Source organism: Euprymna scolopes, chromosome 23 (assembly GCF_053919585.1).
Source record: "Euprymna scolopes isolate OS-2025 chromosome 23, ASM5391958v1, whole genome shotgun sequence".
NCBI classification, from domain to species: Eukaryota; Metazoa; Mollusca; class Cephalopoda; order Sepiida; family Sepiolidae; genus Euprymna; species Euprymna scolopes.
In genome coordinates, this window is record NC_136504.1 from 70,072,315 (window position 1) to 70,097,865 (window position 25,551).

The window sequence follows — 25,551 nt, forward strand, 5'->3', positions numbered from 1 at the left end:
ACCTCGCCCGTAATGTAAGTCAGCGTGTCCCAAGGAATTTGATCAACACAGAACATTTTGAGATTCTTCAACGCACATTCACGGTCACTATCTGTAAATTCATACTGAAAAAAAAATTGATAGTTTTTGAAATGCTTGAATATTGTGAGACAAAACTTGTGAAAAAAAAATGTTCACTTTACGTCATATATGTAATATAGTTATTCTCATGAAGATTAGAGATTTGAGTAACTGAGTCTCATTAGTCTGGGAAGACAACTCATCTAAGAGAAAGAAAACGCTGATCTCATAACTCAGCTGCCTTGCGTTTGGGTGTTAATTTAAAGGAAAAATTCGGAGCCGGAATTTCCACAGGAGTCCAATAGGGACCTCCAACGTGCGCCACAGATTTCACAGCACCCTATATGTAACACGATGTAACTAAAATATAAATTAACATTATCATCAGAACTTTAATACCATTTAGAAGAAGTTAAAAATAAAGTAGTAATATTTCTTCAATTTTTTCCAGCATTGAAAATAATGAAAATGCAAAACTAGAATCGTTTTTACATTATGGATGCCTTAAAACAATATTCCTATATAGCAATCATTTCGAAAGCATAAATGCCCATTTCACAAAAACCAACTAATGATCAGCTTTTCATTAAATTTTTGATATTTATTCATTTCTAAATTAACTTATATTTTAAAAGCAATTTTCGTTAAATATATGAGGGGAAACTTTTTTAGGTGTTCTCCCCTATCCCATGTTACGAAAAGTAAACCAAATAAACTTAAGTTAAGCCAAATTCCAACATTTTTGAAAACTAAAAAGTTTAAATAATTGAGAAATATTCTTTTATAAGAACATCCAATTCTTATTTCACTTAGCTTGAAGTCTTAAATAAAAAATGAACGTAAAATTAATGTTATGCTAAAAATCGTCTTTTCTCATATTATCAGTTGAACAACAAAAAAAGCAGAATTCTAAAACGTAATTAATTTTTAAAAGCTTAAAATTGTTTAAATTTCAATATTTCACAATGCGAAGTTTTAAACAAAATTTTGAGTAACGGTTTACAATTTTTAAAAAATATTTTCATATAATATGAAGATGAATATTGGTAATTTTTAAAATAACAAATTCCACCACAAACTAAAATTAGTTTTAATTATAGAATTTTTGTTCGTAGTGGGTTCAACTTGATTTTAGCGCCTATTTTCCAAATAATGTATGGAGGACTGTAATTAATAAAATTTACAGTATAAACAATAGCAAAAAACGTTACTTCCATGATTCATTTTAGCATTTTGATCTCCGCAAAGTTACATATAATTTAATTAAAATAATGACGTCACCGATTGTGCGTAAAAGGTTGGATATTTTACACAAGAGTTTGGTTATAACTAATGTCCAACGAGTTTTTTTTTATTACTTTCATAGTTTCGTTTCGTTCAAATAAATTATGATTTTTGTCAATCTTGCCTACCCAGTGGGCCACTTTAATAAACGGGATACAAATGCGATTCTTTATTCCCCGTAGATCACATATGCAGTTGGAGGGTTGTTGTGTAAAAAACATGTAGCAGCAGTTTGTTTCTCTTCTCATTTTTCATTTTTTTTCTGTTGTTTTTGAGGTTTTATTTTTCTTCCCAGTATACATGTATACATACATATACCCCATCCATTTCCATAGAGGGAGGGGGCAGTTGTCTAAAAACCCAACTGCTTTCACTAATGATTTGGCAAAAAAATCGTATCAGCTTATTCACTACATACCACTACTGACGTTCTGTCTGTGACAGCATATCCTACATCGTAGCCGTCATTGTAAACTTTAAACTTCTAAAGAAATTTTCCATCTCCTAACTTTATTCATCCTCATAGAAAATATCAATCTCAACATTTTTTATGCACCAATGTCTGATGTTTAATACATGTAAGTGAATTTTAGGAGAATTATCTCAATACCTGAGATTTTAAAGATTATTTCTGCTATTTTTGGTGATTTAAAGTTATGGCCTGAAGTTATCTTCTTCCTATCAATTCAGTTCCTATTAATTAAGTTTTTGTAAATAAATAGTTTTCTGTCCTGGGCATTCAGCAACATTCACTCCAGTTGTTAGTAATAGAAATTGGTTCTCCTGTAGGAGATGTCTCGTTGAAATATTTTCGCTTTTTCTCTCTTACATGCTTCTATTCTGAATTCGTAGCAGTGGACATTTTTCTACCAAAACGGTCATGAACAATGTTTGTTTTTTTTATGGTTATTGTTTTATGGTCATGAACAATGTTTTTTTATGGTTATGGTTTTATGGTCATGAACAATGTTTTTTTATGGTTATGGTTTTATGGTCATGAACAATGTTTTTTTTATGGTTATTGTTTTATGGTCATGAACAATGTTTTTATGGTTATTGTTTTATGGTCATGAACAATGTTTTTTATGGTTATGGTTTTATGGTCATGAACAATGTTTTTGTTTTTTTATGGTTATTGTTTTATGATCATGAACAATGTTTTTTTATGGTTATGGTTTTATGGTCATGAACAATGTTTTTTTATGGTTATGGTTTTATGGTCATGAACAATGTTTTTTATGGTTATTGTTTTATGGTCATGAACAATGTTTTATGGTTATTGTTTTATGGTCATGAACAATGTTTTTTTATGGTTATGGTTTTATGGTCATGAACAATGTTTTTGTTTTTTTATGGTTATTGTTTTATGGTCATGAACAATGTTTTTTATGGTTATTGTTTTATAGTCATGAACAATGTTTTTTATGGTTATGGTTTTATGGTCATGAACAATGTTTTTTTATGGTTATTGTTTTATTGTCATGAACAATGTTTGTTTTTTATGGTTATTGTTTTATGGTCATGAACAATGTTTTGTTTTTTTTATGGTTATGGTTTTATGGTAATGAACAATGTTTGTTTTTTATGGTTATTGTTTTATGGTCATGAACAATGTTTGTTTTTTATGGTTATAGTTTTATGGTCATGAACAATGTTTGTTTTTTTATGGTTATGGTTTTATGATCATGAACAATGTTTTTTATGGTTATAGTTTTATGGTCATGAACAATGTTTTTGTTTTTTATGTATATTGTTTTATTATCATGAACAATGTTTTTTATGGTTATGGTTTTATGGTCATTAACAATGTTTGTTTTTTATGGTTATGGTTTTATGGTCATGAACAATGTTTTTGTTTTTATGGTTATTGTTTTATGGTCTTGAACAATGTTTTTTTTATGGTTATGCTTTTATGGTCATGAATAATGTTTGTTTTTATGGTTATGGTTTTATGATCATGAACAATGTTTTTGTTTTTATGGTTATTGTTTTATGGTCATGAACAATGTTTTTTTATGGTTATTGTTTTATGGTCATGAACAATGTTTGTTTTTTATGGTTATTGTTTTATGATTATGAACAATGTTTGTTTTTATGATTATTGTTGTATGGTCATGAACAATGTTTTTGTTTTTTTTATGGTTATGGTTTTATGGTCATGAACAATGTTTGTTTTTTATGGTTATGGTTTTATGGTCATGAACAATGTTTTTGTTTTTATGGTTATTGTTTTATGGTCATGAACAATGTTTTTTTATGCTTATGGTTTATGGTCATGAACAATGTTTTTTTATGGTTATGGTTTTATGGTAATGAACAATGTTTTTGTTTTTTATGGTTATTGTTTTATGGTCATGAACAATGTTTGTTTTTTATGGTTATTGTTTTATGGTCATGAACAATGTTTGTTTTTTATGGTTATGGTTTTATGGTCATGAACAATGTTTGTATTTTTATGGTTATTTTTTTATGGTCATGAACAATGTTTTTGTTTTTATGGTTATTGTTTTATGGTCATGAACAATGTTTTTTTATGGTAATGGTTTTATGGTCATGAACAATGTTTGTTTTTTTTGGTTATTGTTTTATGGCCATGAACAATGTTTTTGTTTTTTTATGGTTATGGTTTTATGGTCATGAACAATGTTTGTTTTTATGGTTATGGTTTTATGGTCATGAACAATGTTTTTGTTTTTTATGGTTATTGTTTTATGGTCATGAACAATGTTTTTTATGGTTATGGTTTTATGGTCATGAACAATGTCTTTTTATGGTTATGGTTTTATGGTAATCAACAATGTTTTTGTTTTTTTATTGTTATTGTTTTATGGTCATGAACAATGTTTGTTTTTTATGGTTATTGTTTTATGGTCATGTACAATGTCTGTTTTTTTATGGTTATGGTTTTATAGTCATGAACAATGTTTGTTTTTTTATGGTTATGGTTTTATGGTCATGAAAAATGTTTTTGTTTTTATGGTTATTGTTTTATGGTCATGAACAATGTTTTTTTATGGTTATGGTTTTATGGTCATGAACAATGTTTGTTTTTTATGGTTATGGTTTTATGGTCATTAACAATGTTTTTGTTTTATGGTTATTGTTTTATGGTCATGAACAATGTTTTTTTATGGTTATGGTTTTATGATCATGAACAATGTTTTTATTGTTATTGTTTTATGGTCATGAACAATGTTTTTGTTTTTTATGGTTATTGTTTTATGGTCATGAACAATGTTTTTTATGGTTATGGTTTTATGGTCATGAACAAAGTTTTTTATGGTTATTGTTTTATGATCATAAACAATGTTTGTTTTTTATGGTTATGGTTTTATGGTCATGAACAATGTTTGTTTATTATGGTTATGGTTTTATGGTCATGAACAATGTTTGTTTTTTATGGTTATTGTTTTATGGTCATGAACAATGTTTTTGTTTTTTTATGGTTATTGTTTTATGGTCATGAACAATGTTTGTTTTTTTATGGTTATGGTTTTATGGTCATGAACAATGTTTTTGTTTTTATGGTTATTGTTTTATGGTCATGAACAATTTTTTTTATGGTTATTGTTTTATGGTCAGGAACAATGTTTTTTGTGGTTATTGTTTTATGTTCATGAACAATGTTTGTTTTTTTATGGCTATTGTTTTATGATCATGAACAATGTTTGTTTTTTATGGTGATGGTTTAATGGTCATGAACAATTTTTTATGGTTATGGTTTTATGGTCATGAACAATGTTTGTTTTTATGGTTATTGTTTTATGGTCATGAACAATGTTTTTTATGGTTATTGTTTTATTTTCATGAACAATGTTTTTTTATGGTTATGGTTTTATGGTCATGAACAATGTTTGTTTTTTTATAGTTATGGTTTTATGGTCATGAACAATGTTTGTTTTTTTTATGGTTATGGTTTTATGGTCATGAACAATGTTTTTGTTTTTTATTGTTATTGTTTTATTGTCATGAACAATGTTTTTTTTATGGTTATGGTTTTATTGTCATGAACAATGTTTGTTTTTTATGGTTATTGTTTTATGGTCATGAACAATGTTTTTGTTTTTTTATGGTTATTGTTTCATGGTCATGAACAATGTTTGTTTTTTTATGGTTATGGTTTTATGGTCATGAACAATGTTTTTGTTTTTATGGTTATTGTTTTATGGTCATGAACAATTTTTTTATGGTTATTGTTTTATGGTCATGAACAATGTTTTTTATGGTTATTGTTTTATGTTCATGAACAATGTTTGTTTTTTTATGGCTATTGTTTTATGATCATGAACAATGTTTGTTTTTTATGGTGATGGTTTTATGGTCATGAACAATTTTTTATGGTTATGGTTTTATGGTCATGAACAATGTTTGTTTTTATGGTTATTGTTTTATGGTCATGAACAATGTTTTTTTATGGTTATGGTTTTATTGTCATGAACAATGTTTGTTTTTTTATGGTTATGGTTTTATGGTAATGAACAATGTGTTTGTTTTTATGGTTATTGTTTTATGGTCATTAACAATGTTTTTATGGTTATTGCTTTATGGTCATGAACAATGTTTTTTATGGTTATTGTTTTATGGTCATGAACAATGTTTGTTTTTTATGGTTATTGTTTTATGGTCATGAACAATGTTTTTTTATGGTTATGGTTTTATGGTCATGAACAATGTTTTTGTTTTTTATGGTTAACATATTTCAAACTAATGTAAATTATTGCACAATAAAAATAATAAAATTTAAACATAATTTTTCTTATTTCGAATTATTTGATTAAGTGAAAATGGTATTAATATAAAAAAGGTGTTCTAGCAAATTAAGTACAATTTTATAAACAAAAATATCGTAAACACTGAATGTCATTTGAAAATACGATGCAAAAAATAGTCTTTTATATTTAGTAATCAACTGATATAAATTATAGCACAATAAAAAAATTAAAACAAAAATAATTTTCTTATTTCGAATTATTGAATCAAGTAAAAATTCAATTTTTTTACTTGATTATTTAAAATAAAAGCTTTTTTGTGGTATTTTAATGTTAAACATTAAAAACAAAACATTGTTAATGATTTGGTGAGAAAACGTCCATTGATGTCGACCTGCAGCTACAAATATAGAATAGGGGCATGTGAGCAAGAAAAAGGGAAAGTAAAATCAGGGAGACATCTTCTACAAGAGAACCAAGAAATTATTAGGCAGTTGTGTGTTCTACTAAAGAATGGTGTTTTAACCCTCTTTTTATTTGAAAACTATTACTATTTTTTCCACTGGTATGCTTGAATTGTGTGATAAGCTACTAGTTGAAATACCCCTTGTTATGTTCTAATCTGGGCCAGGTCACTTTCTAGAGCATGAAACTCTTTCGATGGACGCAACTAGAGTAAAATGAAAAATAACTCTTTGCATTCTTTGTTTCTGCATCATTTTAACCGCCAAAAATGTTGATTAAAGGACAAACCGTGAACGTTGCTGTGTCGATAACATATTACATAGTTTTCGTTTTGTAGTGTTGTAAGTAAATGAAGACGTAAAACAAAACCGCTTTCCAAGGCTTTATTCAACAAAATTCACAGCTACTCAAACAAGAGAGAAAGAACTCAGTCTTAAAAAAACAACAAAAAACACGTGCAAAATCACGTGACAAGAAATTGAATTTGCATATCTATTTTTTTAAATTAGTAAGAACAAAACAATTTAAATGAAAATATAACACGTCTATTGCAACCATAAACAGTAATTCTAAAAAACACATGGCTACTTAAAAATAATATTTATTATATATGAGAGTAATAAAAAAGAAGAGAATTATTTTAAATCAAAAAATATCAATAAAAATGATTATTTAACCTTTTTTAAATCAATACTTTCACTTAGTCTTTGTTGAATTTTGTTTTTGTTTTATGAAATGAAGAAAATCTCACTGAAAGATGTGTTTTGTTTCTTACATTCAAATATATTTCAGTTATTTCATGGAACTGATCGATAATTGCCCCCTTGTGGCCATAGATATAATTGACGGAAATTTTCAATTGTGTTTTTATATTACTTGAAAAAACTAACTGATATTGAAACTTATTTTTATGGATATTTTAAATAAACTAAAATATCAAAAGGGTTGTTAAGCCCCGAATAATTTTGCACTGTCACCTTTTACGGCATTTGCTATTAGACAACATGCATTAGGACAGAAAACCAATGAAAAAATAACAACAGGAGAGAAATCGAACGGCTACTATATGTTATCGACACAACAACATTTCAGCTGCATACGTGATGAAGACCTGTCGTCTGGATAATCTGCTCGATTTTAAAAATCGTCCCCTGTACTTAGTTTAGATTGGAGATAAGATTTAATTAGAGTGACCTACTGATTAAGATTTAATTAGAGTGACCTACTGATTAAGCAAGATTAACAAATTTTTAGAATTTATTTGACCTAAATGAAACTATGAAAGTAAACTTTTCACCAGGAAATGCTTGTAGGGCAGCCTTGGAAATTCCGGCTCCGGATTTTTCCTTAAAATTGGCACCCAGTTCTTTCTTATGAGTTTGTTTGGTTGCAAGGCAGCTGGTTTATTGATTTATGTAACACACCAGCAAACGTTGACTTTTATCTAGAGAGATTTGGGATCAATTTGCAAATAATCAAATACGCCATATAAAAAGGGAAGCTGAAAAGAAAAAGGCAAGCAAAATTGTGAATTTCGTTGTGCGCTCAACATCAACAGGGCCCGATTTCAGCTCTTAATAGAAACACTAATGCATCCCTAATGTAGCATGAACAATGTATTAGAAGATTTAATTAACATTCTAAAACCATTCCTTTATTTCGATTACTTCTTTTTGCTTTAAAATTTGTTTATTTGTTTTGTTTTTTGTTTTTGTCGTTTTTTTGTTTGTCTGTTTTTTTTGTTTGTTTTTGGTTTTGTTTTTGTTTTGTTTTTGTTTTTTTGCAAGGTAAGTGTGTGTGAGAGGAAGTGGAGGTAACTGATTACTTAAGTTGCTTTTATTTCCAGATGGTTGGCCATATTTAGAATTGTTGTTTTTGTGTGTGCAGAAGAGCCATGGGCTAAGTACCAGGTTTGGTTAGAAGGGCTGAGTGGGGGGCGAGTAGAGGGATACGATTTCTAGACTTTATTCTACATTTACGGATGAGAACGAGGAGGGGAGGGAATAATAATGAATGTAAGTCTAAAAGGGAAAAATAAATGATTAAATAAATAAGTAGAAAAAGTAAAAATGAAAGAGCGATCGAATGAGAAAGAAAAGAGTAATTTAATGAAAATGAAGGAAAAAGTAGTTGAATAAGAAAGACAAAAAGAAAAAGAATGAAAGAAAAATAAAATGAGAAAATGAATGAAATATATGATGGGAAAGAAGTTAAAAGCAATTGAATCAGAAACGAATATAAAATAGAATAAAAGAACGAATGAGGCAGAAAAGAAAGAAAAAAAGATTACTTGAATGAAAAAGAAGGAATCAATTGAATGAGGAAAAAAATAATAATCAAATAAAAGAAGATTCAAAGATCTGCTCCACTGCTGACATCCTAACTGTAATCTCTGAACGTATATACCATTCACTGGACAAAGCGGGGGGAGGGCAGAGCGGTAGCTCTAGATATATCTAAGGCTTTTGACGCTGCGAAAAAGGTAGGCTCTCTCTACCGTGCTAGAAAAGTACTGACACCTGAAAGTATCCTGTATATCTATAATGCCACCATTCGCTCATGTATGGAGTATTGTTGTCACATTTGGGCTGGTGCATCTGCTGCTAGTCTCTCGCTCCTAGACAAGATTCAAAAAAGAGTCGCCAATCTGATAGGCCCTGAACTGGCATCTAAGCTTCAGCCTCTGTCCCATCGACGAAACGTTGCATCCCTCTGCCTGTTCTACAAGTACTTTAATGGCGAATGCTCTGACGAACTTCAGACACTTGTGCCCCCACGACGCAGACACCCTCGACAAACCCGACAGGCAGCTAAATCCCACCCCCACACAGTAGAAATCCCTAGATGCAAAAGATCTTTCTACTCCGGTAGTTTCTTCCCCAGAACCGCTAGACTCTGGAATTCCATTCCAAGTTCCTGCTTCCCCAACTGTAATGACATGCAGAATTTCAAGTGCAACGTGAACCGACATCTTGCTGCCCAAATCCCAACATAGCGCCCCAGTAGTTGCTGCCCCTGATAGTAGCCCCCTACACCAAAGTGGCAATGCGCCTTGTTTGGGGTGAAAAAGTAATTAAAAAAAAATTGACACTTTTTATGTTTAAATGTGTTAGAAAAACAAAAGTCGGCCTTAGTTACAATATATTTAGTTGTACTGACTCATTATGATTCACTTGCTAATTATAGCCGTAGCTTATTTTTTGTCCTGATTTATGCACTAATATATAAGGTTTATAATTTTTATTGACTCACTTAAACATAAAATATACCAAAATTTTTTAAAGATGTGAAATTTTATTGGTTGAAAGAATATGAAATGGATGGGTAATACAATCAACTACACTAATTGGTTGAAGGGGTTGGAGTTAACATTGCTTGAACATAAAAAGGATTGTAGATATAAATTCATACATTTAGTCTAGTGAATTCCTTCAAGAATGAAACACAAATGTTTCTGTGCACCTAACTTGCCATAAGTATATATCTATACTAGTAAAAAGCTCTACTCATATATTGAGAACTCTCGAATTAAAACATACTCCCAAGATAAAGTGAATGAATTGAATAGATACATTCTCACCGATTCTAGACGCCATTTTGAATTTTCCATATCGAACAAATACAAAGTTTTGATTGGATAATCGTCTAATGTTGAATTAGCCAATAAAAATAAGCGGAGAATTTTGTGGAGTATTTGCTGCTAAAAGCATTATTTGCTACTAAAAGCATTAGTTGAATAGAATATGTAATCGATTAAAATTTCGTATATTCAGACAAAGAAGAACGATGGACAATCTCGCTAATTCACTGGTTAGGCAGAATCAAACATTGATTTTCCAAATGTAATGCTATAGCAGTCTAACTTCAAGAATCCGTTTGACTTTTATATATATATATATATATATATATATATATATATATATATATATATATATATTCTAGTTAGAATGAGAGAATGGTATCATGACGAACATACGTGTTACATTACCTCTTAAAAAACAACAGATCAGATAATATATTACCCTTCTCCCAACAGATAAAAATGAGGATGATAACATGACCACAGAACATATACTACGCTACCCCCTCTCTTAAAATGGAGAAGATAATGCCTGGGAGGATGTTATCCTAACGACCGCTGATATGGTGGAGCTGCTTACAGAAACGTTTAGCCTGAAAATCTTTTTACTCCATAAATGAGTGAAATGCTTGAATCTGGTGAAAAACGATGGAGATGACTTCGCAACATATGTAGCCATGGTTAATAAATATTGCAACGAATCTAAACTACCAGACCTCAGTGCAAACAATTTTAAATTTTAACCTAAAAGGACTGACATCAAATCGATATGCTGAAATCAGAAGGTTTGTTCTAACAAAATTAGAAAATGAACAGATTTGAACTCTACAAAAATGAACAGAAGATTGTCCAAAGACAGAAATTATTAAAATAAAAAGGCTCGAAGGATATCGAATCTGACATCACACATATAAAAAACAAAGCAGCCAAACAATCACAAACGCACGGAACAAATAAAATACAGGCTAGACAAAATGGCCATGTTTATTCGCACACACCTAAAAAAGAATTTTCAGAAAAGAAAAATTCCGTCCCCTTGTAATTGATGTGGAAATCTGCACTGGGTTAGAAGTTACACATCAAATCTGTCAAAAAATGTTTTGCATGTAAAAAAAAAGATGGGACATAAAATTTCCATTGAAGGAATAAAATTTAAAATAAAATCCGGGTGCATTTAATGTAAAAGCAATAAAGAAGGTTTACGCAAATATATGATAGTCAAAATTCTGGATAAAGAAATTAAAATGCAGTTAGGCTCGGATTCAGACCTTTTGATATTAAATTTAAATATATGAAAAAAATTTAATAGACCCACAATGTTTTAAAAGATACTCCGTTAACGACACACAAAATAACTTTAAAAGAGAACTTTGACCAATGTTACACTATTGGGAAAAACTAAAAATAAAAGCCTATGTACTAAGCAGTACAACGAATGTATTCGGTTCGGACTGAACTTCATAGGGTCTAGCAATGTCCACTGCAGAAAATCAGAATTAGTTTCATCAAAAACAAAAACAAAAACAATAAAAATTACGACTCAGTCTAAAATTGCTGACCCAAATTCTCTAAACATTCAACTGAATCAGCTTCACGAATTCGAAGAAAAGGGAAAAACCAGCGACCAAACGAGGTCCATTTAAAAAAAAATAATAATAATATCACAGCAAGTATAAATTTCAAAGCTAAAAGAAAAATTCTCTGAACAAACTAATGACTCCAAATGGTCGCATATAAAACCTATAAAAAATATACAACGGAAGGAAACCTTTAAGTTAGGTGAGGAAAGTATAAGAATGTTAGGTCAAAAAAGACCAATTATCAAGATTATCAAAAAAGTCACATGTATTTCAAAGATGTGATTTATTCGCAGTTAAATGTAAAGGAAATAATTAAAAATAAAGAAAATCATTAGCCGAGAAATAGGAATTTTATGCTGAAATTAAAATTGAAAGCCTTAGAAATTAATTGAAAAACAAGAAAGGAGTTCGGCCATTTGCTAAATCATTTTATAAATATTTCAAAAAGCTTCCAACTCATCTTGCTTAACTGCCAAAATTCAAAGAACAGGAAAATGTTCTATTGGTCAACAATATGGAGAACAATTGTTTGGTATTAAAGAATGACGATTTCAAGAACTTTCACCATCGAAATCGTCCACGACGTATTTGATATTGAGCCTACTCAATACACACCATAACTAAGACGTTTTGGCAGAAAAAGGAAGATTACAGATCCACATGGTCTGCCCTAAGAGAAAGAAATACTGATACACCTTTCAGCGTAATCAGCTTTGGGGGGGGGACTACCTGTATTACCCAGGAATGAACTAATCCATACACAAACAAAAATGCTGGAAAACAAGGCCATAAGGCGGGGGTTGATATCCAGTGAACCAACCGAGATTGTTCGTCTGGCCGACGAACAATTCACACTTTTGTATGTTCTTGTTAATACATTTTGCTACACTATCCTATTCCTGTCTTCTGTTTGCCTTGTAACCGTTTAAACATTAGAAGTTAAACCATTATCCTAATCCAGATACTACACTTTGATCTTATATAAAAAGGTTGAGGAGTGATAAAAAAAGAATGTTTTAAAAGATATCCCAACTACATCAGTTGCTTTCAAAAATAGTCAACCTTGTGATACGACACTATTCCCTCCTCAAAAAGAAGAAGGTAATGTCAAGGAATATGCTCTCATAACAACAGAGCTGATACTAAACTGTCCATCCTCCACAAAGAACAGGTAATGCTTGAAAGGATGGTTTCATGGCAATAATAAAAATAGCACAATAAAACAAATATATCAAGAATAGATTTCATTTTCATATACACATTACAGTGAACACAGTGAAGGTATACCCTCCCAAAAGCACAATAGTAATGAATTGTATAATTACGGTTTCACACAGAAAAATACATAATCTTCAGTATTACCAAATCTTCACATATATTTATACATATAAATGTATACATTCACAAATATTAACACACACACAAAAAAAAAACAAAAAAACGATTTTTAAAGATTGGACTCTTTAAAGGAGGGAGATACGTCGCCTGACATAACTAATTAGACCAAAATATTGTGATGATCGTGTAGCGACAAAAAAGCTTTATAAATAAAAGTATATATATATATATATATCTATATATATATATATATATATATATATATATATATATACAAACATTGTAAGTGGGTTAATTAACGTTTCTACACACGTACTGAGCACTTTTGAAGAAATATTATTTTTAGTTCATGTTAAAAATATACCTGAACTTAATTAATAACAATAATAATAATATATATATATAAAACATATATATATATATATCAGTTGTACTAAAGTCGGTCAACTTAGCTAATACGCACAGATCATCTTATACTGATAAGATCACTGACTGACACTTAAAGCATTTAATAAAAATAAATGTTTAATTTCAACTTGTATCTCTGGCAGTTTGCGGTAGCCTAGTGGTTCGGGGCGTTGCTAATGAAGTCAGACATGACTTTTGTTGCCGGGGTTCAAGTCTCTCATCTGGCGTTAATCGTAACACCCTGCACTGATGGTTCCCGAAAGGATGAAATACTAGTGTCTCTAGGTATTTAATAATTATTATAGTAAATAATATATATATATATATATTATTTACTATAATAATTATTAAATACCTATATATATATATATATATATATATATATATATATATATATATATATATATATATATATATATCCCAGCTATGGAAAAACTGCCTTGTGGATGCCTTGGCAAAGACAAAGACTAAGGAAGTAAACTGTGACAAAAAAATCCGGTTTAGAGTCTCGATATTTGGCGGCTTGCCTTTCTATCAGACTTTGTCTGCTATGCCTGGTAACTAAGCAAACTTATGTTTCCTTATCACCCGCCCAGGCCCCCATATGAAGTAGCAACTTAAGTTTTTACTGTATCCTCACAGCAGATGCTGTAGTGCATCAGATGCAGAAAGCTATTATCTTGTCACACAGAAGGTTGTCATCATATATATATATATATATTTATATATATATATATATATATATACATATATATATATAGAGAGAGAGAAAGAGAGAGAGAGAGAGAGAGAGAGAGATTCACTTATTTATAAACATGTGAATAAAAACACCAAAAAAGCGAAGTGTATTATTTAAATGAATGTCGCACAATTTGAAAGCTGATTCCAATTTAGAATTCACTCTTATCCACATTCATTATTTGGAGAATTAATTAATGCTAATTCTGAATTTTATCAAAATATGTAAAAAAAAAAAAAAAATGAATAAAAACAAATGCCAACCTCTAATAAAAAGGCTCTTTTCTTGTCAGGGTAGGATGACTTATAAAATAATTCCTGTTGCTTGAATTGCTTGGGCTGTTCCAAGAAAAGCACTATCAGCATGTCAATGGGGCAGAAAGGCGGCGCCCAAGGAGGGGGTATAGTTTGCAGCTTCAGTTGCGGTAGAGGGGGGGTCAGGGTAGCTGAACCCTTGTTCACATGTGCATGTGATTAAGGAATCTGAAGTTGCCTTTTTTTTATTCTGTCTTCTCTAACTTGTTTTAGGTTTGCTTTTTAATTGAATATCAGTTTACTTTGCGTGTGTGTGTGTGTGTGTGTGTGTGTGTGTGTGTGTGTGTGTGTGTGTGTGTGTGTGTGTGTGTGCTCGCATATAGTCAGAAGAGGAGAAAGAAACAAAATAAAAGTTTTAAATTGCACTTTGAATTATACCCAATACAAATAATCGGAAATTCTAGTGCTTTTTTTAATTCTTGGATTGCTATCAATCAAAATTATGCATAGTGTGCACATATTTCCACAGACATACATACATAATACATACATACATGCATGCATACATACATGATGATTGCAACGTCTTGTCAGACGAGTGGCACTCCCTCAGACACTTGAAGTCCATGAGCCCAAAAATGACTTTCTTTTTTTTAGTCCTACCGGTGGATTCACACGCTCAAGCAGGCATAACACTGAAGACGGTCATTGAGATCAATTATTACATGCTTCCAGCATTTCAAGCCTCCACGCGTCACAACTTTTCCATCGCCACAGGGCCATTTTTATAGACAAATGCCTATGAGAGTATCTATAGAAAGTTGATGTTACAGAGTCTTAGCTTTGTACGACACCTAAGTCTCTCTCTCGGTTCAAAATGTTTCAGCAACAAGCAAGAGCAAGATAGCCAGCAACAAGTTAAACTGCAGACCAGCTTAATGCGGGCACTGGTCTCCCGCTTTATGGTTTTTTTAAATCAGAGATTTGCTTCTCCTAGAAAGGTTGCCTTCACCACGGCTTATGGGAGCCCTCTCTACCCCAACACACACATACATACACACAAACACACATGGTGCTAGTTGGCCATTGACCCCGAAAAAGGGTTCATTCGCCCTTTGGAAGGTCTTGTTTTTAATCCTTCAGGGAGACTAGCCACCCTCCTAACCAAACAAGTCTGGTGGGGGAACCAATTTAGTCACCGGTGTCCCGACCATGAGGCAGGTAGAACTGGGTTACATGGTACCAGTAGCATATGACATGACCTGACACAAAACATACATACATACAGACATATATATATACACATATATATATAAAGTGGTAGCGCTCGTGTGTGTGTGTGTGTGTGTGTGTGTGTGTGTGTGTGTGTGTGTGTGTGTGTGTGTGTGTGTGTGTGTGTGTGTGTGTGTGTGTGTGTGTGCACAACTCTCCTAGAGCTTAAACCAAAGGACCGATCATGATCTTCCACCATTTTTCAAGGTTAAGGTCAAAGATTGAGGTCATAGCCTATGTGTATATACTCTCCTACAGGAAAGAAATATACGATGACACCAACGTATGAAATGAATCATCTCCAGCAGTTATTTTGCTTCAGCATTAAATAACTTGAAAATATTGATCAAACATCTGTGACCTATGATGGGCGAAAATTGCCCCAGAGAGGGGCGAATGAAAACTGAATTACAGCTTTTATTTATGTGAGCGATTCTGTGGTACTAGCAGATGTTTAAAACGGCTTTATCGCTGATAAATGCAACAAAAAAACAATTTTGGGAACATTAAAAATATTGTTTTGTGAATAGCATTGTTGTTTGCTATCACACCATGTTTTGTCTTGAAGAGACCTCAAAGTCAAGGCCGAGTTTTAGCCTGTGTGGACACCCAGATAATGGAAAAGTTTGGGTGTCTGTCGGGAAAATCATCTAATTAATATGCATAGGTGATGTCGCCAATTAGCTAATTAAGGTGAATCAGAGTAGGGCATAATTGATAAGGATTAGTTGGATGAGAAACCCTGAGCAGCCCAAACATTACCCACCACTTTCTTTAAAAAGAGCCGCAGAGCGGGCTAGAGTCAGTTTTTGTTAACAGTTGTTATTGGCAGTTGGGAATTCGCAGTTACAGTCCACCACCACCTTGCATAAAAACACCACCATTCTCTGACGAACCGATAATGAGAGAAGAGAATCGTTTGTTAAAAAACAAAAAAAAAACCCGTTTGTTATTATTGAGTAGACTGCCAATGAAAGAGAAGAAGCATATGGCATATATTTTTATTTTCTTTTTTCCTGTTTATGATTGTACATAACAATTTTCTTTGTAATCAAAATTATTATAATATAATTAATCCTTACAATAAAACCAAAACTTGCGTCAGAGTCGATTATTCGTCGCTTCTCAAGTTGAGAATTACTGCAGATGAATGATATCAAATTAAATTTTTTTCAGCAAACAGCCAGCAAGAGAAGAGGATTGCCAAATTACCGCCCGGCATCTGGCCTGTTGCGCATATCCCCCCTGGAGACTTTGAATCATATACATTGGACTTTTTCTTCAATCTTTTCTTTTATTTTTTTTTCTTCGCCTGCCAACCACTATTGAGACAAGAACTACAGGAATCTCACATCAAACCTATCATCGAAGAAACGGCCAAGATCGCCCTATTGGACTTCCGTGAGTGCTCTAATTGAAAACACCTAAAGCTACACTTGTGTATAAAGGGAACAGTGTCTATTCATAAAAGAGCCCTCGGATATAAATTTAAATCATAACGGAATCAAGTGTAAGCTTCAGGAAGGAGCCCCTTGATCTATTAAAGTTTACTGAAGTAAAATACAAAAAAAAATGTATCGGTGAACGCTACGGTCTTCCTTGGGTTATATTTTAACTGGGTTTTTGTTCTATCATAACCAATGAGAAAAAAACAAAATCAAAAACAACATAAATGAAGAATCTAATGAGGATAAAATGATCAAAATGGTGGATTTTTGTCCTTAAAAAATTTATAATCAAAATGATTTTATAATGAGATTGATTTTATAATTAGATTGATTTTATAATTAGATTGATTTTATAATTAGATTGATTTTATAATCAGATTGATTTTATAATCAGATTGATTTTATAATTAGATTAATTTTATAATAAGATTAATTTTATAATCAGATTGATTTTATAATCAGATTGATTTTATAATTAGATTGATTTTATAATCACATTGATTTTATAATCAGATGGATTTTATAGATTGATTTTATAATTAGATTGATTTTATAATCAGATTGATTTTATAATCAGATTGATTTTATAATTAGATTGATTTTATAATCAGATTGATTTTATAATCAGATTGATTTTATAATGAGATTAATTTTATAATTAGATTGATTTTATAATTAGATTGATTTTATAATTAGATTGATTTTATAATGAGATTAATTTTATAATCAGATTGATTTTATAATTAGATTGATTTTATAATTAGATTGATTTTATAATCAGATTGATTTTATAATCAGATTGATTTTATAATGAGATTAATTTTATAATTAGATTGATTTTATAATTAGATTGATTTTATAATTAGATTAATTTTATAATGAGATTAATTTTATAATCAGATTGATTTTATAATCAGATTGATTTTATAATCAGATTGATTTTATAATCAGATTGATTTTATAATTAGATTGATTTTATAATGAGATTAATTTTATAATCGGATTGATTTTATAATCAGATGGATTTTATAATTAGATTGATTTTATAATCAGATTGATTTTATAATTAGATTGATTTTATAATTAGATTGATTTTATAATAAGATTAATTTTATAATCAGATTGATTTTATAATTAGATTGATTTTATAATCAGATTAATTTTATAATTAGATTGATTTTATAATTAGATTGATTTCATAATTAGATTGATTTTATAATTAGATTGATTTTATAATTAGATTGATTTTATAATGAGATAAATTTTATAATCAGATTGATTTTATAATCAGATTGATTTTATGAGATTAATTTTATAATGAGATTAATTTTAGAATTCGATTGATTTTATAATCAGATTGATTTTATAATGAGATTAATTTTATAATGAGATTAATTTTAGAATTAGATTGATTTTATAATCAGATTGATTTTATAATGAGATTAATTTTATAATGAGATTAATTTTAGAATTCGATTGATTTTATAATCAGATTGATTTTATAATCAGATTGATTTTATAATGAGGTTAATTTTATAATGAGATTAATTTTAGAATTAGATTGATTTTATAATCAGATTGATTTTATAATCAAATTGATTTTATAATTAGATTGATTTTATAATCAGATTAATTTTATAATCAGATTGACTTTATAATCAGATTGATTTTATAATGAGATTAATTTTATAATTATATTGATTTTATAATTAGACTAATTTTATAATGAGATTAATTTTATAATTAGATTGATTTTATAATCAGATTTATTTTAGAATCAGATTTATTTTATAATTAGATTGATTTTATAATTACATTGATTTTATAATTAGATTGATTTGGTATAAAACATGTTTCAATGTAAGAAAAAAATGGGGGCATATCTCACCTTTATATTCCAGCCAAGTGGACCAAACTTTTTCCTCTCTTGAATGATTGCATGGAAGAAACAAATGCCAAAGACCATTTTACGCCAATCTTGAGCCAAAACTGTTGACAAAACAAAATACATCCTTCAACATATGAAGCTGATAACAAAAGAATATTTTTGGGGCTTCTAAGCTAAGCATTTTCATGAGTTGGACTTTACTAATATTGACGTCATCAATTCAAATTGCAAAACGGTATTATATTATCTCATGTTTTAATTCAACACATTATTAATATATTGTTAATATATTATACTCTATATATTATTAATATATTATACTCTATATATTATTAATGCAAATGCAAATGACATATTAGTGTGTGGAAGTATGGTAACAGACTAATAAAAATAAGGACACAAACATATCACGAAAGCAGAACCCAAATAGTTCGCTTATTTGTATAGAGCTCCAGAACATATACATAATTACAAACTGATTTTTTTTTTATTTCACTGCCTATATTGCCATAGCCGTCTGTATTATTTTTGTTTCATCAGCTATTGACCAGATAAAATTGTTAATTATTGTCATTTTTAGTTATTATCACTTATAATAAAGAAGTGAAACTTTAACCCTCAAATGAGTGTCACCTCGAAGTGTTAGTTAACAATCAGTTCCATCTCATACACCATATGTCCATATAATAACAAAAAAATAAATAAATGAATCAAATGTTATAGTTCGACAAGTTAAATAACTACAAAGCAGCAACTCATGAGTGGAAACTCAAGGTAACTGCCAAACTTCATCATGTGCATCTTTTCAAACTCTGAAATCACTATAGAATTTCTAATTTTTTAACCCTTTATTTAATCCAAGAGGAGGGTAGATTGTGTAATATTATGACCCTTTAGGCTGTGATCATAGCGTAGTATCTGTTAACTGTGGCAAGCGGGGTCAATGGTCAAAACATTATTATTATTGTTAGAGTATTCTTATTAATTGATTTGAGCGACGGATGGTCGCTGGATCAGTTATTATGATTAGAAGAATAAACAATTAAATTGCAGAAGAAATGATTGACGTGGAATCGCAAAAGGAATGTGAAAATAGAAAATATATGAAAACATTATTTTGGGGTTTTGAATAAACAGATAACTAGCTGTGGATTAGGTTGGTATGAGACACGTAATTAGGTGACGTAAGAGAACACGTGATGTAGTTAGTTTTGGAGAGATTCAGAGAGTTGAGGATTGACCACCAGAGCGGACAGACGTCTAGACAGGGGTGAACAGACAGCTAGGAGCGGGCTGTATGAACAGAAAATGTAGACTAACTGCAGATCCTGTGAAAACCATTTGAGACAACTGTAATAAATTTATAATATAAAAATATAAAGAGTTGTTTTAATGGTTTCACAAATAAGAACAGATGTCTTAATTGGATGGTGCTGATCGCTTCATGGTTCGTCACGGAGCAGCGGGAAGATACAGAAGAACTCTTCAAGAAAAAAGGTATGAAGCGTATATTATTCTTCTTGCATATGAACTGGAAAATATCCCATGTGATAAGTCTCATACAACATGATTCAAGTTACACGTCAATATCATGTCCTATCTAAACAACATGCATACGATTTATACGTTTATTATCTGTCTGTTAAAAGAACAATATCTTACACCCATTAGATAACACATGACACGTTTTAATATATCATCTCCTCAAATATAAACCAATATACAAAATTGTTCTCGTTTCATCGGGCATGGTGGAGTAGAAGCGTTGACAAGTAAAATATCTACAAAAGGTGCAAATTGAACCTATTTTATTTTTTGTTTTTAATATTAAATAAGTCTAATTTCCATTTATTTTAAAAGAAATGATCACATATCATCAAAATATCTGGCACTTACTATGATCTTCAAAAAAAGACTGTGATATCTCTCCAAATGCTCTTCGGATATTTGCTCGCAGTCCCTTTGGAGACTCATTGGTAACTTTGATACTGTTTTGTAGAACGCTGATCGGAAAATGTTTAGATGGCATGGAACTAAGGAAAAGTCGGAAGTCTGCATGGATGTCTTTCGGTTTTTCTGCAAGGTTTTTCACAGTTTCCTCCATGGACAGCATCCAGGATGCAGCTAAATGACAATTCTAGCAGGAGAAAAACAAATTGAGATCACTAAAATAGAACAGTCAGAAAAACACCTGCATATATGAATATGAATAAAATTTGCAAAGTGATGTTAATTTGTAAGCTCGAAATGATGCATCGAAAATATAAAGAGAAAATTGTAATTCTCTATTTTATGAGATGAATAAAAAATAATTACGTTATGTTTCAAAGATGCTTCATGTGAGGCTTTTTCTTAAAATTACTTATTAATAAAAACTGTTTTTCATTTACAGTTAATTTGTTTTTCAGATGAATACGCTTCAGCTGAACATTTTAAAATATTGAATTATAAAAATTGCATTTTTTTCTTAAAATTCTTTTATTTTGTTTATTTTAAAGATAAGCTTCAGTTCTATAACTTCGGAATAAAAACACAATAAAAAATGCGCCCATCCCTGGTCTATGGCTTCTCATAATTGTGCGTGTGTGTGTATGTGTGTGTGCGTGTGTGTGTGTGTGTGTGTGTGAGAGAGAGAGAGAGAGAGAGAGAGAGAGAGAGAGAGAAGTGGTATCTACATGTTTCCCAAATAAATATGATTACAAAGTCATATTTATTGACCAGTTACAGAAATAGTTGCACTCTCTACAACATTTTCTCACAAGTGAAAAACAACTCAGGTGACTTTTATGACATAACTTCAGGATTCATATCTGACATAACCTTTCTGACATAACTTCAGGATTCATATCTGACATAACCTTTTGTGACATAACTTCAGGATTCATATCTGACATAACCTTTTGTGACATAACTTCAGGATTCATATCTGACATAATTTTTTGTGACATAACTTCAGGATTAATATCTGACATAACTTTTGTGACATAACTTCAGGATTCATATCTGACATAACTTTTTATGACATAACTTCAGGATTCATATCTGACATAACTTTTTACGACAAAACTTCAGGATTAATATCTGACATGACTTTTTATGGCATAACTTCAGGATTAATATCTGACATAACATTTTGTGACATAACTTCAGGATTCATGTCTGACATAACTGTTTATGACATAACTTCAGGATTCATATCTGACGTAACTTTTTGTGACATGAATTCAGGATTCATATCTGACATAACTGTTTATGACATACCTTCAGGATTCATATCTTACATAACTTTTTGTGACATAAATTCAGGATTTATATCTGACATAACTTTTTGTGACATAACTTTAGGATTCATATCTGACATACATTTTTCTGACATAACTTCAGGATTCATATCTGATATAACATTTTGTGACATAACTTCAGGATTCATATCTGACATAACTTTTTATGACATAACTTCAGGATTCATGTCTGATATAACTTTTTATGACATAACTTCAGGATTAATATTTGACGTAACTTTTTGTGACATAACTTCAGGATTCATATCTGACATAACTGTTTATGACATAACTTCAGGATTCATATCTGACATAACTTTTTCTGACATGACTTCAGGATTCATATCTGACATAACTTTTTGTGACATAACTTCAGGATTCATATCTGACATAACTTTTTGTGACATAACTTCAGGATTCATATCTGACATAACTTTTTGTGACATAACTTCAGGATTCATATCTGACATAACTTTTTCTGACATAACTTCAGGATTCATATCTGACATAACTTTTTGTGGCATAACTTCAGGATTAATATCTGACATAACTTTTTATGACATAACTTCAGGATTCATATCTGACATAACTTTTTCTGACATAACTTCCGGATTCATATCTGACATAAATTTTTCTGACATAACTTCAGGATTCATATCTGACATAACTTTTTGTGGCATAACTTCAGGATTAATATCTGACATAACTTTTTATGACATACCTTCAGGATTCATATCTGACATAGCTTTTTCTGACATAACTTCAGGATTCATATCTGACATAAATTTTTCTGACATAACTTCAGGATTCATATATGACATAACTTTTTGTGGCATAACTTCAGGATTCACATCTGACGTAACTTTTTGTGACATAAGTTCAGGATTCATATCTGACATAACTTTTTGTGACATAACTTCAGGATTCATATCTGACCTAACTGTTTATGACATAACTTCAGTATTCATATATGACGTAACTTTTTGCGACATAACTTCAGGATTCATATCTGACATAACTTTTTGTGACATAACTTCAGGATTCAAATCCGACATTATTTTTTGTGACATAACTTCAGGATTCATATCTGACATAACTTTTTCTGACATAACTTCAGGAATCATATCTGACATAACTTTTTATGACATAACGTCAGGATTCATATCTGATATAACTTTTTCTGACATAACTTCAGGATTCATATCTGACATAACTTTTTGTGACCTATCTTCAGGATTCATGTCTGACATAAATTTTTGTGACATAACTTCAGGATTCACATCTGACATAACTTTTTATGACATAACTTCAGGATTCATATCTGACATAACTGTTTATGACATAACTTCAGGATTCATATCTGACATAACATTTTATGACATAACTTCAGGAATCATATATGACATAACTTTTTGTGACATAACTTCAGGATTCATATCTGACATAACTTTTTGTGACATAACTTCAGGATTCATATCTGACATAACTTTTTCTGACATAACGACTGGATTCATATCTGACATAACTTTTAGTGACATAACTTCAGGATTCATATCTGACATAACTTTTTATGACATAACTTCAGGATTCATGTCTGATATAACTTTTTATGGCATAACTTCAGGATTCATATCTGACATAAATTTTTCTGACATAAATTCAGAATTCATATCTGACATAAATTTTTCTGACATAACTTCAGGATTCATATCTTACATAACTTTTTGTGGCATAACTTCGGGATTCATATCTGACATAACTTTTTATGACATAACTTCAGGATTCATATCTGATATAACTTTTTGTGGCATAACTTCAGGATTTATATCTGACATAACTTCAGGATTCATATCCGACGTAACTTTTTGTGACATAAGTTCAGGATTCATATCTGACATAACTTTTTGTGGCATAACTTTAGGATTCATATCTGACATAACTTTTTCTGACATAACTTGAGTATTCATATCTGACATAACTTTTTATGACATAACTTCTGGATTCATATCTGACATAACTTTTTGTGGCATAACTTCAGGATTCATATCTGACATAACTTTTGTGGCATAACTACAGGATTCATATCTGACATGACTTTTTCTGACATAACTTCAGGATTCATATCTGACGTAACTTTTTTTGACATAACTTCAGGATTCATATCTGACGTAACTTTTTTGTGACATAAATTCAGGATTCATATCTGACATAACTTTTTCTGACATAACATCAGGATTCATATCTGACGTAACTTTTTGTGACATAACTTCAGGATTCATATCTGACATAACTTTTTCTGACATAACGACTGGATTCATATCTGACATAATTTTTAGTGACATAACTTCAGGATTCATATCTGACATAACTTTTTATGACATAACTTCAGGATTCATGTCTGATATAACTTTTTATGGCATAACTCCAGCATTCATATCTGACATAACCTTTTGTGACATAACTTCAGGATTCATATCTGACATAACTTTTTGTGACATAACTTCAGGATTAATATCTGACATAAATTTTTCTGACATAAATTCAGAATTCATATCTGACATAACTTTTTGTGACATAACTTCAGGATTCATATCTTACATAACTTTTTGTGGCATAACTTCGGGATTCATATCTGACATAACTTTTTACGACATAACTTCAGGATGCATATCTGATATAACTTTTTGTGGCATAACTTCAGGATTTATATCTGACATAACTTCAGGATTCATATCCGACGTAACTTTTTGTGACATAAGTTCAGGATTCATATCTGACATAACTTTTTGTGGCATAACTTTAGGATTCATATCTGACATAACTTTTTCTGACATAACTTGAGTATTCATATCTGACATAACTTTTTGTGGCATAACTTTAGGATTCATATCTGACATAACTTTTTCTGACATAACTTGAGTATTCATATCTGACATAACTTTTTATGACATAACTTCTGGATTCATATCTGACATAACTTTTTGTGGCATAACTTCAGGATTCATATCTGACATAACTTTTGTGGCATAACTACAGGATTCATATCTGACATGACTTTTTCTGACATAACTTCAGGATTCATATCTGACGTAACTTTTTTTGACATAACTTCAGGATTCATATCTGACGTAACTTTTTTGTGACATAAATTCAGGATTCATATCTGACATAACTTTTTCTGACATAACATCAGGATTCATATCTGACGTAACTTTTTTTGACATAACTTCAGGATTCATATCTGA

General features: G+C 30.3%; 1 protein-coding gene across 1 annotated transcript in view; it reads right to left on the reverse strand.

Moving 5' to 3' along the window:
* The window catches only part of LOC145245981 (dynein axonemal heavy chain 6-like), a 632,504-nt gene that overhangs the window by 157,512 nt on the left and 449,441 nt on the right, over window positions 1-25,551 (reverse strand). The window contains exons 70-72 of the mRNA XM_080107771.1: window positions 20,922-21,162; window positions 19,026-19,126; window positions 3-104 (exon numbers count right to left, since the gene is read on the reverse strand). Of these exons, the coding sequence (XP_079963897.1) occupies window positions 3-104; window positions 19,026-19,126; window positions 20,922-21,162 (444 nt within the window). The remainder of the gene's footprint in view (window positions 1-2; window positions 105-19,025; window positions 19,127-20,921; window positions 21,163-25,551) is intronic.